General features: G+C 38.4%; 1 protein-coding gene across 1 annotated transcript in view; it reads left to right on the top strand.

The window, feature by feature from the left end:
* Positions 1 to 18,476, top strand: part of veph1 (ventricular zone expressed PH domain-containing 1) — a 63,336-nt gene that overhangs the window by 38,464 nt on the left and 6,396 nt on the right. Inside the window, 3 exon segments of the mRNA XM_054626938.1 lie at positions 1,844 to 1,983; positions 2,317 to 2,451; positions 10,702 to 10,819. Coding sequence (XP_054482913.1) covers positions 1,844 to 1,983; positions 2,317 to 2,451; positions 10,702 to 10,819 — 393 coding nt within the window.

The raw sequence follows: 18,476 nt of genomic DNA, 5'->3' as shown, positions 1-18,476 counted from the left end.
GGCCTTAATGTCATTTTAACTAAGAGGCAGCCAAGAGTCACATAAACACACACACACACACACACACACACACACACACACACACACACTCTCATCGACACACACACACACATGTATGCACACACGTAAAACAGGAAACGAGACAAAAGATAACAAACTCCTCCTTTGGCCTCTGGTTAATTGATTAAATCTGAAAAACAAATGTTTATATACGAATGTTAAACGCCTACACATAGACAGACATTCAGTCCTTCATCTATAATTGGTGCTTTGCATTTTGCTCTCTTAGTACTGAGTCTCTTAATTAGAATTGACCCCTTAGTACATAGGAGATGATGTCACAGGTGGTCTCCGCTGGATGATGTCATCGTGCTGCTGGCTGACTCATGAGCTGCCGACCCCTCTATCTCAGGGCGTGAGGATTATACAGAAGACTCCACATGTTTCCTCAATCCAAACATCTACACATACACACACACACACACACAAATATACAAATATACAGCGTCACCAACTGTGAGATACGAACAACCTTTCTTAGAAACACACTTGTGCCAAAGAGTGAAGCAGGATAAACATACACATTGTTGTTCACACATATGTAGTTTTACATTCTCTATCATAGTATCTCCTATGATTTTGTTTTGTGCATTTTTAAGGCATTTGGGTTTATCCCCATGTGTCGAATAACAAATTAATGTTGAGTTTGTCTGTAAATCACTTTGAACCACTTCAGTCACATAAAGCATTGATAGTTTCACTTTATTATTAAAACTTGTATGAGTTATCCTGCATAGCTTTAGAGTTTTTACAATTTTCTGATTAAAGCTAGAAGATAGTTGATTCCTTTAACCATAATCTCTTATCTGCTTTCTTTGAGAGTTAGATGAGAAGATTGATACCACTGTCATGTTTGTATCTCTGATATAAGTCTACAGCCAGCAGCCAGTTGGCTTAGCTTAGCAAAAAAAAAGCAAACAGGAGGAAATAGCTAGCCTGGCTCTGACTAAAGGTAACTGCCTACAAGCACTTTAAAAATGATTTATTGAATCTGTACAATCTGTTGTACAGGACATTTTGTGCCTGTTTATATATCCTACTTCTTGTTCATATGGATGTTTGCCTGTCAAAGCCCCTAAAGATAAAAACGTGGAACCCATTAAAATTTTGGAAGCGTGCAAATGTCATCGTGCGGACAACCTCTGCTTTTCTTTTGTATGCTGTTTTTTGTGCTGCAGCTGAAGGCTACTAAACTAGGTTGGATGCGCACACTATCCACATTGTTTGCTTTGAGTGGTATCAATCCTCCCCCACAACCTTCTTTCACTAAATGAATAAACCTATTCACAAAATCTTGTGTAACTGGTGCGCTAAACACAGACGAAATCCTGAACCTATAAACTCGTTAAATCAGATACGACTAAAACAATGTTCTTATTTGTATTCTTATTTTTCGTCTTCATTGCGTAAAATACAAATGAAATACTAAAATAAAGCACTCCCAAAAAAACAAAAACATATTTTGGTTACCATTCTGATCTAGATGATTTCCACATGAAGCTCAGAAACGTGAAACCGTCACTGGCTTCTTGTCTGACTGAAGGTGGTAGTTCGTGGGAGGTAGTTGTCGGAAGAGAAGACTTCTTTTGATGATTACGAGACTCGGTGTTCCTGCATGAATCACTCCCAAGGTTACACAAATCCATATGTTCAAGGGAAGGAGAGGAGCACACCAAGAAACAGAGCTAAACGACACTGGTTTAGCCTGGAGTTTTCACCTTGAGCATCTGTTAAGTATACATTTTGCAATTTTCACGTTTGTTTGTCTGTGTTCGTGTGTTAGATTCAAATCGAGGATGTGTGGCCAAGCTGTCGTTCTCCTGTCCTCTTAAGGGCCACTACTGTCTGTACGCCAAGTCCTGCTTCAACCTGACCAGCCGACAGCCTCACCTTTGGATACACATCATGCTGCTACATCTACAGGTGCTCAGTAAATGTGGTTCTGGTTTACTCAACTGAAATTGGTTTACATTGCAAAGTAGAAAAACATGTTGTGGACTTTCGAAAAACTTTCATTCAGCAATAAATCAATATTACAAGCTTTAAATGTAGTGTTGAGAATATATGAAGAGCTGTATGGTTGAGGATTATCCTGGAATGCAAGATGTGGTTGCATATGTTCAATGTTCATTGGCAAACAAGACTAGCTTTGTTTTCCCAACCTTTTTTGCCAATATTTTTCACTGTCTCTATCCAAACCATGAATCTATATATATATATATTTTTTTTTTTTTTTTTTTTCTCTCCATTGATCAGAGTAAGTCCAGTGTTGCTCTGTGCTCCAAGGATGAGTGCGTCCAGAGGCTTGCCACCCTTTGGGAGAAGACGCAGCTAAAAGGAGCTCACAGCTTCCCCATGGCTATGACACAGAACACCACCCCACACAGGAAGGTGTGTATATGTGTGTGTGTGGGTGTGCATGCTGTTTCCCACCTATCTGTCTCGAGCAGAGGGAATTAAGTCATCGGTACTTAAACAAAAACAACTATACTCCTACACCGGAAAGTGTCAAAGTTCAACATCCACTTTGTTTAAATATGGAATGCACTAAATGGACAGTAGTGTATACAAGGCCTCTACCTCCCCCGACGCCTCGTCTTCATCATGTCTGTGTGTTTGTGTGTGTGTGTGAGTGCGAATGATTGAGTCACGTACAGAGAGAAAGTTTGACTGAATGAGACAAAAACGGAGTGTGTACGTCACGTATGTATGTGTGTTTGTGTATGTGTGCTCATTTCAATGTCTGTTTTTGTAAGTGTGTGGATGTGGCTGGTGTTCCTCGTGCTTCCCCTTCGTAATGTGACATGCTAAGTGGTCGCTTGGAAATAATTAGACCCACAAAGAAAATACAGCTGTGGTTTGTCTTTCTCTAAACTTGTGTTGTGGCTTTTATCAGATGGACCAGCTATGGTCACACACACACACACACACACACACACACACACACACACACACACACACACACACACACACACACACACACACACACACACACACACACACACACACACACTCTAACTGTACACAGGGAAACAGTGATGGAGTTAGTATTCAGACACGTTACTTAAGTATGTACTAAAGTACAAAATTCTCACTGTAAAAATACTCTGTTTCAAGTAAAAGTCCTGCATTGAAAAGTATAATCAGGTAAACATACTGAAGTATTAAAAGTAAAAGATAGAGAAATAATCTGTTATACTGTTATATATTATATCATCAGATTATTAGTACTCATACTCTACTTAATATAAGGCTGGCTAAGGAGGATTTCACTGTTGTAGTTGGCTAATTTGTATAGGTTTGCAACTGATGGATCAAATGATTAATAGACTGATTGATTGGTGTGTAAGAAAAATCATAAAATTGTAAGAAATGCTGTCCCAGAGACCAAAGTGACATCGTCATAATGCTTTCAGTCTAAATAAATTTGATATATCAAAATAATTATAATTATATATTAATGATAATTAGCAGCAAATCCTCACATTTTAAAAGCTTATAACGTGAAATTTCTTTGCATGAAAAATTACTTTGCCAATTATCAAAATAATGTCGTATTCATTTTCAGTTGTACTGTTATCAACTGTTTGGTAGGTAATTTGCAACTAACTAAAGCTGTCAAATAGTTCTAATAAAGTAAAAAGTACAATATTTGCTCCTGAACTGTGAGTAGAAGTGGAAAGTGCCATGAAAAGAAAAGACGCAAGTTCAGTACCTCAAAATTCTTCTTAATTAAATGCACTTAGTAACATTCCATGACTGCGGGGCAGGAAGACTCATGCTGAGTGACGCTCAACGGATCAAACAAGCTTGTAAACTTCTGTTTTTACTGTTTTCACTGTATCAGTCTCCAGTAAAACCTCTGATTTACGTGCGTAGCCACCAGTAAAATATGCTTTTCTGCCCCAAAATGTACCACTCGTACTTTAAAGGAATAGTTTGACATTTTGAAATCAGCTTATTTGCTTGCTTGAGAGTTAAATGAGAAGATCAATACCTCTTTAATGTCTGTTGGAAAAGTATGAAGCTACAGCCAGCAGCCAGTTAGCTTAGCTTAGCATAGGACTGGAAACATGGGGAAACAGTTAGCTTGGATCTGTCCAAAGATAACAAAAACCTACCTCGCCTCTTAAACTCATTAACTAATATGTTTTATTTTGCTTGTTTATGCTGTAAATACTTATCTCGGGAAGTTTGTTTAAGAAGCTACAGACTTGATAGACACAGTTGGATTTTGCTGCTACAGACTTGATGTGATGTGATGTGATGTGATGTGATGTGATGTGATGACCAGAGCTGGCATTAATAAGATGACCAACCGGTAGCGACCCAACAAACCTGCAAAGTACACAGTTTACACTGACAGACACTTTTGACATCCCATTTTGCTTTAAAAGGGATTTTCATTTGTCAGGTAGCACCAAGAAAAAAACACAGAAAAGAGAAGATGAGATATAACAGCAGAGAGGGAAGAAGAAGGCCACGACCTTTCCCTCCATCCATATGCTCTGCATTTCCTTTTTGCTTTCTTTACCGTTCTATTAGTCCTACAGCTTCACTCCTGTCACTGTCAGCCAATAAGAAACACATGTAGTGGAAGACGAGGAGAGAAGAGATGCGAGAGGGAGGAAAGCTATTACATCTATGAGACACAAAAGGTTATCGATTGGGTCAGCACTGACAGAGAGATTTAAAGGGATACTGTAGGGCTTCACGAAGCTTTTGAGATTGAAGAGTGAGTTATGTACAGCCTCCGGCAACTTATGTTAGTAGTTTTATGACACAGAGATAATGAGAAGCTGGTGTGAGCAAAGATGAGAGGGACTGTGGGAGGTAAGAGCTTCAAGGATGAGCAGAGAAGGGTGGATTTGAGGAGGAAAGCATTGCGAAAGACACATTAACAACAAACGATTATGGGTTTAAAGAATGGAAACAATAAAAGGACAGGGGTCAAGAGTCGGTCAGGGGTCAAGAGATAAAGTTAAATGAGCCGTACGAAATTAGAGACCTGCACCATCATTGCTTTAATCACAAGATACATAGATCAGAACGAGAGAGTAAAGTGGAGATTGAAGGGTGAAAGAAAAGGACATTATTGAAAATAATGGGCAAGATTGGGAAACAAACATCCATGCACTGAGTGATTAAGATAAAGCATAACAGAGTGTCAAACCTTAAAGAGGGTAGAGGGATAAAAAGGGGTGACTGAAGATTAAAGAGAGCTAAGAGTGAAAAAAGAATAGTTCAAGGAGAGGAAAGGACAAAAACGTATTAAAGGAAAAGCAGAAAAATTAAAGACAAAAGTGATATGTGGACACTGATAAAGGAGAAAGATTCGAACATGCAGACTAAAAAGACTGAGGGGGAAAGATTGTGAAGAAGTAGAATAAAATAAATTGTGGAAAGGATGTGGCAAGAAAAAAAGAAAGAGAAAAAGGAAAAGGGGGAAGACATGGCATGAGATGGCAGCCAAGTGGAAGCCTGAGAAGGGAGATACTTGACTGTATTGTAGTATTGTTTGAAATTCTGTCTTCAGCCCAAAGTGAGAGCGTTTGTTGTTACAACTTGAGGTCAAGATAAAGTTTGGTGGAGGATGAGGATGAGGAGAACGGCTGAATACCAAGAGATAGAGTAAAGCTTAAGACTGAGATAAGATAAAGATATTTGGGGAAGGAAGGACAAAAAAAACAGGCAGGGTGGGAAGACGAATTGTTCCTTTTTGAAGGAGCAATGGGACTTACAGGATGTGGTTTACATGTGAGAATCTCATCAGTCTGTGTCTGATTAAATGGCTTATAAAATCAGAACATCATGCATTTATGCCAAGACATGGTTTGAAATTTTCAAGAGACTCATATATAAAACCTTTGTCTAGTTTATTCCCTTCATCCACTCCCCTTTCCAACACTCCCACTTCTCATCCACTAACCTTTCTCCTGACTCACACTCCCCCCTCTACTCCTCTTCCTGTCTCCACCTCCCACTGTCCTTGCTCTCTCTCTGGTTAAGTTTATTCAGGAAACCTCCAAAAAGCTCCTCTGTCCTCGGTTCTTCTTTACTGTCCTCTCCTTTTGTCTCATCCTCTCCCATCTCCTCTCATCTTATCTGTTCTTGACTCCTCTTGGCTCCAGGTTCAAATTGATTATGAGAACTCATGAATCAGACCAGCATGTAGTGTGACTGACTTGAGATGTGAGGTTCCTAACCTTTAAAATGACATTTAAATTATTTAAGCATTTAACAAAGGATTACTTGTAATGTGAAAATAACACATCTGCTGAAGAGGGAAGATGTTTTACACTTTTTCTATGAATAGAATAACCTCAGAATGTGTTCATATCTTTCATTAAATTTAGATTTCATTCATGTTTTTAAAAGAGTAATCCCTATATAGCATTGCACTTCATTGACTCATGATGAACAATTTTTTTTTTTAAACTATATCAAATAGACCAAAACCTGGCACCTAGGTTACCCACAATGCAACTGCTAATGTAACCTGGAGACCTCTCATGCAGAGGACTCGTACGTTCACTTCTGTCTTACTCCACACCCCCAGGTTTTTAAATTTTCCAACTTGTACTCTTCCAACCAACGCTGACTCAAGTGACATCACTTGAGGCAATTTATCAGACTTAAAAGCTCACAATGAAGCCACAAAATAATTTATACAACTATTTTTACATATGCATTAGAACTACCCAAGACCTGTAAACCGTAAATCGTGTTAAATAAATTAAAAAAAAAATGTAATACAACAAAAGGTAGGACTACAAAGAAAGCAGTGGGTGAATCTCTCATCTCTGATTTTTTTTTTTTTTTTTTACATATTTCAATGAAATAGCTTTTTAAAACTGAACATGATAACAAAAGAGCTGCTTTTGTTTTGAGAATATTTTGCAGATTCAGTGCAGCTCTCCGTCGTCGCTGTAGTGGTCCGCCTGCACTCGTTAACACTCATGTGCCGTTAAAATCTTGCATCTTGTTCAAATTATAATGATGACAAACAGCGATAAAGGGGAGGAGGGGGACGTGCAGATGGAGGGGGGGTTACATGAGGATAGAAAGATTATATTCAGACTCACATAATCCAGCCATTGTTTCTTCATCTCTTTATTGAATCCACCTCTCTGGTCTTGATGGATCAAATTTGGGATTGTGTTTGTCCACATCCATCTGTTGCCCAGCTGCACATTTGTCCCTCTAAACACAGCGACTTCCTCCTAAAGGCCCATTCAAGCCATATTCAAATCAGTTACTCTGTGTAATATGGCCTTCCGGAGGATTATGGACTCTGTGAGCAAATACACATATGTTTTGTTGTACCCTTTTAAGTAAATGATTCACTTCTCGTTGTGTTATGCAGCAGATCAGGGCCATATGTTTCCCCGACTTATTCCTTCTCACACATTGTTGCTCAACTTCCGACTCACAGTCTGTCTCTCATTTTATTTCCGCTTCTGTCTTCCTTTGTTGCTTTTTAAGAATAGATGAGTCAGAGCTTTGCAATGAGTAAACAATGTTAAAGCTATAGTAATTACTTTGGCATTTGTGTAGGCATAAATTAGACTGTTTAATCCAGAAAAGGTCCTTTTTTTTATTGTCTCTTCTGAGAGCCAGAACTCGTTGGAATGAACATTACTTTGTACAGGCTTAAATTTTTCAACAAGTTCATGCCAGGAGCCATTTCTGTTCGTCAGCCTCAAGTGGTAGTTCTTTCATCTTTCATCCGTGTAGCCTTATTTCCTTAAATGAGTATCCTCGATCTGAGGAAGTATCCAGATCATGTACTGAAAATGGCTATAAAACATGTTTAATTAATAGCAATGTATCAAATGTGAAAACAATGTGATATTGTGGTTGTTCTTAGTGATGAACCTACAGAGAAATATCACCTGTGTCTGCAGCTGCTCTCTGCTTTGGGGAGCTTTGTTTTCAGTTGTTTTCCTTTTAAAAGCTCTAAAAACCCAATGGAAACTACCGGCCCAGTCTCAAACAGCAAACAGACACAGTTGGCACTAGTTGGTGAACATCGTGGAGCATTTAGCTCTCAAGAGTCAGATATTTTCCTCAGGAGATGGTAGGGACCAAAAACAGAGCTAAAAGAGTAAAAGTTGGACTTGAATTCATCAAATGAATACAAATATTCTTTCTGAAACTGGAGATAACCTTGATAGCATCATTGGAGTTATTTTATCAGAAAGCTCTCACCAGAATACCTTGTACAGGAGCATGATTCTCTCGATTGTTTGTTCTAAACAACAATGGCGGCTCCTAAAGAGATTGACTTTGATATATCAATACCACTGGAGCAACTCTAGATCATTTCTTAATAAAAAGAAGAGCAATAAACGACAATGAAGGCTTTTCTCAATGTTTTTGCTCTTCTACTGACTGGCTTCCTTGATACAGTGATACATTACAGTCATTTAGCAGACGCTTTTATCCAAAGCGACTTACAGTCAGTAGTATATTACATATCATTCACCCATTCACACACTGATGACAGGCTACCATGCAAGGTGCCACCATCAGACTCTAACTAACATTCATCATCCAGTCCACACCGATGGCAAGCCTTCGGGAGCAACTTGGGGTTAAGTATCTTGCCCAAGGACACATCGACTGCCGAAGCCGGGTATCGAACCACCGACCCTCTGATTGGAGAACTACCTTGCTCTCCACTACGCCACAGTCGCACAGTCTATCTGATAGACAGATCCAATCACCTGCCAATTATTTGACCCACCGTCTTCCAAATAGTTTCCAATGACAGCTTCTCAGATTGTTTTGTGTGACAAACCATCTGGTGCGTCAAGTTACTCTTCAGAGCCACATGAAGACATTACACAGACTGAGTAGTACTCCTTATGATGAGTAAACTGAACTTCATGTGTAACGGTGGTAAAGTTCCCCTTTAACTACATTACTATTTGGTAGTAAAATCTGTACGAATGCATATTGTGTTATTTATTTGAAACTTTTATGTACAACCTTTAACTTTTAACTACAACTGTCACTTACATTTAGTGCAGTAAAGAATAAAGTACTATAGCATGGAAATAGTTAAGTAAAGTACCTCAAAATTGTACTGAAGTACTGTACTTATACTCTTCTAACCTCTGAAACCATTTATGGATGTTTTCTTTATCCAGTCTCTCTTCTACTTGCCCTTTCTTTCATCTCTTCATCCACCTTTCAGTATCTCACACTGTCTCAGACTTTTCAGTCATCATTATCAGGATTTCTCACATTTACAACATGCGTCTCCTGAAGACCACTCAGTCCTTTAAATCGTGTCAGAGTAATAAAGTTTGTGTAAACCCACAGATCTCTCTCAGCCACACATGGTCCTGGTTTCTATGTGTCCACAGGCGAAGCCCAATTACAACACAAAGTACGGCTCTGATGTATGGATGAAACTAAATGCTCCGCCACTCTTTCAATCACATGTTCTTGTTTGTGGCCTTTTTTTTTCTGTGTGTCTTAAAACCTGTGTTCAGTGGTCCAAATTGGAATACACACCTAAAAAACAGCTTTCACATTTACATCCTCGCTCATTAACATCAAGGACTGACTGAAGGGGCACGGGTCAAAATATCAAGCTCACTAGTAGCTCGGTCATTACAGCTACCTGTTTTTCTTATACTGCTTCAAATCCAGTTCCCTCTGGGCTTTTTATGCGAGTAAGTAGTCCGGGCTGAGAAATACTACCCTCGTTCTTAAATGGATCACCAGAAAATGCGAAAGGACTTGAGAGTTCAGAGGAATGATGGAGTGGAGAATGATGGAGTGGAGAATTCTGCCGCGTTGGTGGTCAGGATACTTAAACTGTGCATTACAGAGATATCGGGTTAAACAGCAATCACAATATGAAGACACCAGAAAAGAAACACTGGGTAAATGTACGCAAATACAGTACAAATACACACACACAGGAGAAAGACTGTTTGTTTGTCATGAAGACTGATGACAGTAATCCATCATCTTAAATGTTCCTGTTTTTGCGCCAAAACAGCCTAAGATAAATATGTATCATCTCATGGGTTTAACTGTCATTGAAGTGTGTTTGTGTGTATTCAAAGTGAAGTATAACTCTTACCATGTGCAGGGGGTCTTCAGGGACTTGTATTGGTTTCCATTACTTTCTATTCTGAAACACACACACACACACACACACACACACACACACACACACACACACACACACACACACACACACACACACACAATGATGGACAGTTGCGCAGTCCATAACTGGAAAAAGATTTTAAGTACCCCCTAGAGTTGAGGGTCACTTACCATCTGTGTGTATTAGTCTTGTGATTTAGAGGACGTGCGTGAAATAAATAAAAATATGATTGGACAGATCAGACGTAGACCAGACTGTATTTGGTATATCCAGTAAGCTGTCACAGTGGAATGCACAATACCAGGAAACTAAAGAAGCTAAATGGAATTCTGACATCATTCATTTTATTTGTTACACTCGTGATTTTCCTGCTATGAGGTCCAAAGTCCAAATGTCTTCTGTAAAAAAAGGTCTATTTTCAATATTAATAAAGATATACCAAATTTAAATTTGCAATATATTAACAGGATATTTAATAGATATTCTGTTTTCTCTCCGTCTGTCCTCAGGACCTGGACAGTCTCCAGATTCAGCTGGAGGAGGTGCGATTTTTTGACCTTTTCGGCTACAGCGAGGAAGAGGGAGGTTGGCTTTGCTTCATGTGTAACAATCCTGAGAAGGCCACAGGTACACTAACACACACACACACACACACACACACACACACACACACACACACACACACACACACACACACACACACACACACACACGTCAAATTATACCATGATCAGAGTACACATAGTTACTGTACGGGCACAACCATATGGTTTTCATAAATACAGAGACATTTGTGAAAATGTTTTCAAGTTTGAGATTTTCAGATTGTTTTTTTTAGGAGCGGTTGAACATAAAATAACATTATCTGTTGTATCAACTTCATATTAATATCAGAATCTTCATTAAGAAAACAGCCAGGGATTAGGACAATAGACAATTTTCATTGGCTAACACAAAAGTAGACAACCACTGGAGATTAATGCGTTCTTGGTGACAATCAGTTAGCCATTACTTTGAGATTATCTTTTGTTCTGTATACATTGAATTTAACAGGGCAATGAATAAGCCATGCTGACAGATGAAATAAGCAAATAAAATCAATAACTTTATGGCCGTAGAAGTATAAAAAGGATGAGGCAGAGAGGAAGCACAGAAGGAAAATGAGACAGGAGGAAAGAATGTGAAAAATGTACCCCCTGATCCTCACATATTCTCTCATATATTACCATCAAATTACTCACTTAGGCGGACTAAATTCCACTGTGGTTTCCCCTAAATTGCTCCTGGCCCTTATTGTCTTCTCTAAACAGAGAAATGAACAACCAAATTGGGGTTTTAAGTTTTTTTCCCCCTCATTTCAATCATGTCGCAAGCTTTGCTGGGCACACACAGTTTAGGTCTGATGGTAAAACATGGTGATGGGATGTTTTCACTCAAAAAGCCATCAAGGGGAATCATCTTTTCCCAGAACAGTCAAAGAAAATGGAGCAAAGAGCAGCTGTTATTTAATAGCTGCCAGTCTGATTTGAAGGAGCACTGTAATCAGTCAGTCAGTGCCATCATGATTTACTGCTGATTAGGTTACTCTGGACCAGTGACCCCCTTCGACAAGCACTTTGTACAGATGAAGTCAGACTTGGAATAGTGTCCAAATCCTTAAATCCCATTTGGATTACTGTGTTATTGTTTTCTGTCTGTCTCCTCTTCAACTCTACACACTGGAGACTTAAAGCTATATAAAAACTGATATAGATTTCTTTTTTTTTCTTCTATAGTTTACTATTTACTTACTTATTTATTATATTGTGTATATCACTGATCCCTTTACTACTGTAACACTGCATATTCCTTTGCTGTGGGACTAATAAAATATATATTTTGACTTATTTACACTGTTAAGCATCTCTCCCCTGGTGCCTTTCTCTTCTCACTTGTTTCTCCACTGTTAGAAACAAGGAAAGCACATATTAAGTGCGTGTAGTCTAGTGACAAGGCAGTGAATTTACAGAAACTATAAATCCATGAGTGACAGTTTAGCCTTCGTTAAGAAATGTGACAGGAAACAGTCTTTAAATCTGCTTGTATATCTCTGTCAGTCTCTCATAGAAGCAGTAAATAGTTATATAAGAAGGGTAAGAAGAATGTGTAGCTGTAAACCTTTGTGCCTTAAAGCAACATGGTGTTTTCAGCCAGCAGGTATTAGCCAGAAAGTTAAAGCCAGAGACAGGAAGTTGGTTCAGTGGAAGGAAACAGGCAGATCGGATGCAGTAAAAGTTTAGTGGGAGCATGTGTGTGAGTGTTTATTTCTGTTTATGTGCTTTGGAGGGAGAAATTACAGATGATTACAGCATCAGTATCTCGTAGGTTTTATACAGCAATAATGAGAAAGAAACATGAGTCATGTGAGTTTGAGTCATTTTGAGATGTCTAGAAATAAAGCATGTTATTTTGATGTTACAAACAGAATGACTCAATGAATCAAAATGATTGTGGAACTACTGCCAAATGACACACCATCTAAATAGTTACAAACTTGTGAATCAGAATAAACTTAAAGATACACTGAGGACTTGCAGTTGTACACAGTCTTAGTTAGTCAGTTAAACACATTGTGTGCATTTCCTTCCTTTAAAAACATTTTAAAAGACTATTTATTTTCAAAAAATGAAGCCAGCATTGTTTACATCCATATTTGGGAGCTATCAGTCTGCTTCTTTCTGCTTTGCTACATTTCCCGGCACGTTACAGCCACCAACTGTGGATTAGTGAAATATCAGTGTGATAATGTAGTCAGAAATATACGTCACAAAACTCCACACAGTACCCTAATAAAACGTATTATTACCAGTCAGGAATATTGACGCATGTGTATGTATATGTTTTTATGTCTATAATGTGGTGCTGGTGGTTGGAACACTCTACCACCTAAACCATATTTACACGTTCAAGTATGATTAGAGCTAATTCTAATACGACTTATTTTCCACTTTTATCATTTCTGATTAAAGTTTTGTTTCTTACTTCAATGTTAATTTTCTCTGCCAATTCAATGCCCTGTGGCTGATAGTCTAAAAAACAACCAATGCACTTCCTTTCCACCAAAGTAATGGTGTGCATGGAAAACAACAGTATGATGCTATATTACAGGGTTTGTTTAACAATGTGGACAGGAGAAGTCATCTGAAACAGAGCGAACACTTGGAACAACACTTATTCACTTGGAAGTGCTTCTATAGTCGTCAGTTTTCAAATTATACGATTATTTAGTGAGTAATGAATGATCTTGAAATTACTGTTCATTTGGTTCATTTATATGGAAGCTGTCATTACGCCGGATTCACAGCTTTTCATTTTCACTTTCTTCTGTGTCATTCTCTTGTCATCATCCATTTCTTCAAATAAACAAACACACACATGCACAGAAGTAAACACACGCTCACCAGTCAGCCTGCCCGATCCAAACAGAACAAAAGCCAAATGAAATGAAAATGAGCCATTGTAACCACTGAGCCAGCTGAATCACTGCAAGGAACGGATGATTACCTTCTAGGTTTATGCCAGTCTCTCTATATTACAGGATTTAGAAAAAGGAATAATAGTACTTTTCCATTGGGGTGGTGTAATTGGAAGCCTGCGTGCATGGATACATGTGTTTACTAAAGCATTTGTGTCCTTATAGCTTTAGATGGTCCAACTGCTCTGCATCTCTGTCTAGTTTACACTTAAAGGGTTAATTCACCCATATGACAAAAAAAAACCAGTTTATTTTTATTACTTACCCCTCCTAGTACAGGCTTTGTAGTTATACTGTTGAAAATTATGTAATCCGTAGATATTCTATGAAATAATTTTGTTATCCACACAATCACAAGGAAGTATAAATAATACGCCCTGTGTGGGCTTTGGCTTTGGGCTTTGGCCCACACAGGGCGGCGGGAGTGGCGATAGATGGGTCCAACAAACATCGCTCAATGACCCAAGAAACCGCTGTTTATTCCCCATAAAACGAGTATCAGTAACGGCACTTCCGTAGTTATTTCAACCCAAACGATGTAGTTTAGTTGCCTAAACCTACCTTTTTAAGTAATTCACATCTTTTCCTAACTAAGTATTTTTGTTGCCTAAACCAATCTGAGTTGTTTCCTGTGAAGACGGAAGTTTATTTTGAACAGACTCTAAATGACATTTCTAAAACTAAAACTAAAAATAATAGCAGATAGGCACACACAGCATATTATACATAATGTGGTGTTTATGTCAGACTTGTATCATTAATAAATCTACTTTTTTATGTTTGCCATAAGTGTTTAAACTATTCAGTTAACCCATTACATCACTGTGGCATCACATTAACGCATTTTAATATTGTTAATTATTATAAACCCACCAACCATAATCAAAAGAATTATGGTAAACACAACGGATCAGAACAGTCTCTCTAACATTTACGTTGTAGCTGAAATCACTATCATTAAACCTGTTAAAAGCAACATGTATTGCATCACTGTTAAGGTTGTTGTTAACACACAAACAGTCAGCTGATCACCACAGCATGGCCAGTGATGAAAGAAAGTTTTTGTTGAAACAGGAAATGAACACATTCCAAGCCAATTGAGCAACATACAGCCAGCATGTACTTGTACACTTGAGCATGTGTGATATGAATCAGATAAATAATGACTTGGAGGCACTTTATGACTTTATGACTTGGCAGTCAATGAATTTAACTGCAGTCCTGATATGTACAGTACATGTACATTTCATGGCTATAAATCTATCCTGGATTGGATTCAAACAACTCACTGGTAGAGTTCAATTCAATTCAATTCAGTTTATTTTGTATAGCCCAGAATCACAAATTACAAATTTGCCTCAGAGGGCTTTACAATCTGCCCACAAGAGTGACCCCCTTGTCACCTCTACCACCTGAGGCCTGACATTTTTGTGTTACTCACATGAACTGAGTGGCTGCCCTGAACCAACATTATCTGCAGCTGATCATTAGTCAGCTGTCGACCGTCAGCTACATAACTTTGAGGGGAAATGGGCTAAGTTACATTTTATGCAAAACATGTCTACAGCACATTATGACCATTATTTATTTTTCTTTTATTTATTTTTTAAGGGATTTTCAGGGCTGTTTTCATTTAAGAATTAATAAATGGTACATACTGTATAGCACTTTTATATTATGTGTTAGTGATCATACAAAAGTTCCTGTATCCATGCCATCAAATATTGGAAACAAACACAGGTCTGAATAGCTCATGTACATGAACCTCAATTCAAATGGTTTATGAAGATGTGAAACATGTGAACAGGCCTTTCACCAAAATGTAAATGTCCATAAAACAAGCTCACAATATGTAGTCGTAGCCAGAAAACAAAAATGTTCACTGGAAACTTAAACTCGTCCAACTGAACGCTGTCCATCCAGCATATTAAGTCAGGTTACAGTAAATGACAGCGATGAGCTCATCTCACTGTAACAAATTTGAAAACTTGACTTCAGACCTTGTGCAATTTGGAATTGGATCCATGTCACTTTTAGGTTAACCACTTTTGCATTTTCATCATAAATGCAGCACATAACACTTCACATATTTACCATGTATGCATGCTGTTCACATTGCAAGCTGCCACCCCCCCCAAACATTTTACTTTGAAATGCTTACTGACTTTGCCTGAATGGCTAACTGTGATTACTACAGAGGTAAAACACAAGAGCAAGAAGCTGGTCTCATTTTTTTATTAGTAAAAGATAAAATAGAAAAAGGTGAAGTGTTTTCTGTTGTGAAGGCCAGTTGTTACTGCAACTACATGATGCTTTATGATAAACTGTTGAGTTTAACTACTGGAATGCTTTTGAAGTGAGTAGTGACGAGCAGAGCTGTGTGTGTGTGTGTGTGTGTGTGTGTGTGTGTGTGTGTGTGTGTGTGTGTGTGTGTGTGTGTGTGTGTGTGTGTTTGTGTTTGTGCATGTACTGTATGTGTGGACATGCCAGAAAAAGATGAAGCAGGTTCAACATGTTTGCTCTCTCATTCAATCAGTTCACTAACTGGTTTGTGTGAAACCACTAGAAACAAGAAAGAGGATATTTGTCACTCACTTTAAAATGTGCATATAAACCCTCCCTCCCTCATGCCTCTACATGTGGGTTTGAACACGCATTCACTAATGTCTGGAAGACTGATTCCCTGTTTGTTAAAAAAAAAGATGGAAAACCCCAAGGCAGACTTTCCATCATTTTACCATTAATCAGTGAAGACACGCTGGACAGAAACTCCCACCTCCAGGACTTATGTTGCAAATTCAGGAGATTCCCTGGCTAAAGAGAGACGTTGACCACGCTGTGCCAAAGTTTATAAGTGAGTGTCATTATCAAAGATCGAGTTCTGAGAGTCAGGGAAGTGTGCTCAAATGATTTTGGACAGCATTTCTCAAGGGGGCTGTTAGATATCGTGCTAATAGCTCAGGCAGAGCTGTGGTCATGAGGAAACATGTTACCTCATACCTTGTTATCGACAAGAAGGGATAATCATTTCATGATATTCGACCTTCCATTTTCCATCTCTTCTCTCATTTAAATCTTCACAACGGTAGGCAATCTTATAATGACTTAAAGGGTAACTTCTATTAACTTCTGTCTTTTCTTCCTATTTTCCCATTATTTTGTAACCAAGTGACTATTGGGGACAAGGTTTTTTTAAACTGGTCCAGTATCGAGGGAGAACAAAAGCTGCGAGGGCAGTTGCTTGTTTTGGCCACTGCTCAGATTGTTATCATCAGTGTCTTACAACATAATGGAAACGACCCTACAGAGAAATAAAAAAAATTCCCTTCCTTTCGCCTGATCCGGTCTAGTGACAATACTGGAACTTCTAACTTCGACCAGTATTTTGAAAAATATCGATATTCAATAACATTGTTGATGCCAGGGGGAAAATTTGACATTGAGGTTATGAAATCTTAGATTTTTATTACAGCATAAATCAAGGTGTGTGTGTGTGTCGACTAGCTGTTACAGAGAAAAGCCAGTAGGAAGCGCTGCTGGTACTCGTGTATCGATACCGTGGATAATAAGTATAGAAACCGTTTCAAATATCCGGTATCTATGTATCAATACTTCAATATTTTTGACAACACTAGTCCGGTCAGTCAGACACAAAAACATTCAGGTTGAAAAATATCAAAGTTACTCTTTAATCCTATATAGTATCATATGTTTACCCTACCGTGGCAGGACTGGATTCAGGTTTCAATGAGACTCTTAAATAGAGTTACACAGCATAGTGGTATCACACTGGAGGTTTTGAATGTCCAAGCAGGACCAGGACAATGCAAGTAGGTGCGTAGCTTCGAAGCAAGCTAAACACACTTTCAATAAAATAGTTAGCCTTTGAGTTTTTTATTGGAGGACAATTGTGAAAACTGTATCGGAAAGTAAGTTCAATGATAGTAATTATGAATAAGAAAAATATACCATGAATATAAGTTAGAGCAAATGTGTTGTAAAAGGGAGTTAGTGCAGAATAACAGAAAACTGGATTCACAAAAGTACAAACTAGCTGTCAAATTAGCTACATTGTAGAAAAAAACAAAGTATCACATGTGAACTAACAACTCGGAGTGCTGCAGTGATGACGCATTTAACTCTGAAATTATCGCACTGGTTCCCCCGACAAAGGGCCAATGGATTTTTCTAATTGTCCCGTTAAGCCACTTTACGTTGAGCCCCTTCTTGTGTGTGTGCGCCGTACATATGCTCTGTACAGTCAAAACAGTCCAAATAAGACTGTTTGCTTTCCCTTAGCTGTTGTTTTTTTTCTATTCTGAAAATTCTGTTTTTGCAAAGCTAGGCATGTTACAAGAAGCACTTTTCTCTTTGTTATGACTTTGGCATTTTTTACAATTAGGAAATTCAATCACTCAAAAAGGAAAAAAATGGCATTTACCACAGTTTGAGGGGTGGAGGGGGAGGCTGGTAACTTGTTTACAACCACATTTTTTCCTAATGTTGATAGTTAACAAGGGTGATTCAGTGAACTGTCAACTGTGGTTTAAACCCATAGCAGCCCACATCTCAGTGTTCTCCTCACACCTCATCCTGATGGTGTCGTACTCTGGCCAAAAACTACAAACACCAAACCACACACATTTATCCACAAATGCGCTCATACGTTATAAAAACCAAACAAATTGACACATACAAACACGAACTTGTTTATGTTTGGGCCTGAGGGCGTGATTAGGCTTGTTTGGAGGGACAGCTGTTTCTGCTAAT

This window comes from Anoplopoma fimbria, chromosome 1, assembly GCF_027596085.1.
Source record: "Anoplopoma fimbria isolate UVic2021 breed Golden Eagle Sablefish chromosome 1, Afim_UVic_2022, whole genome shotgun sequence".
NCBI lineage: Eukaryota > Metazoa > Chordata > Actinopteri > Perciformes > Anoplopomatidae > Anoplopoma > Anoplopoma fimbria.
The sequence above is the reverse complement of the archived record's forward strand: the minus strand, read 5'-3'. Positions and strand labels throughout refer to the sequence as shown.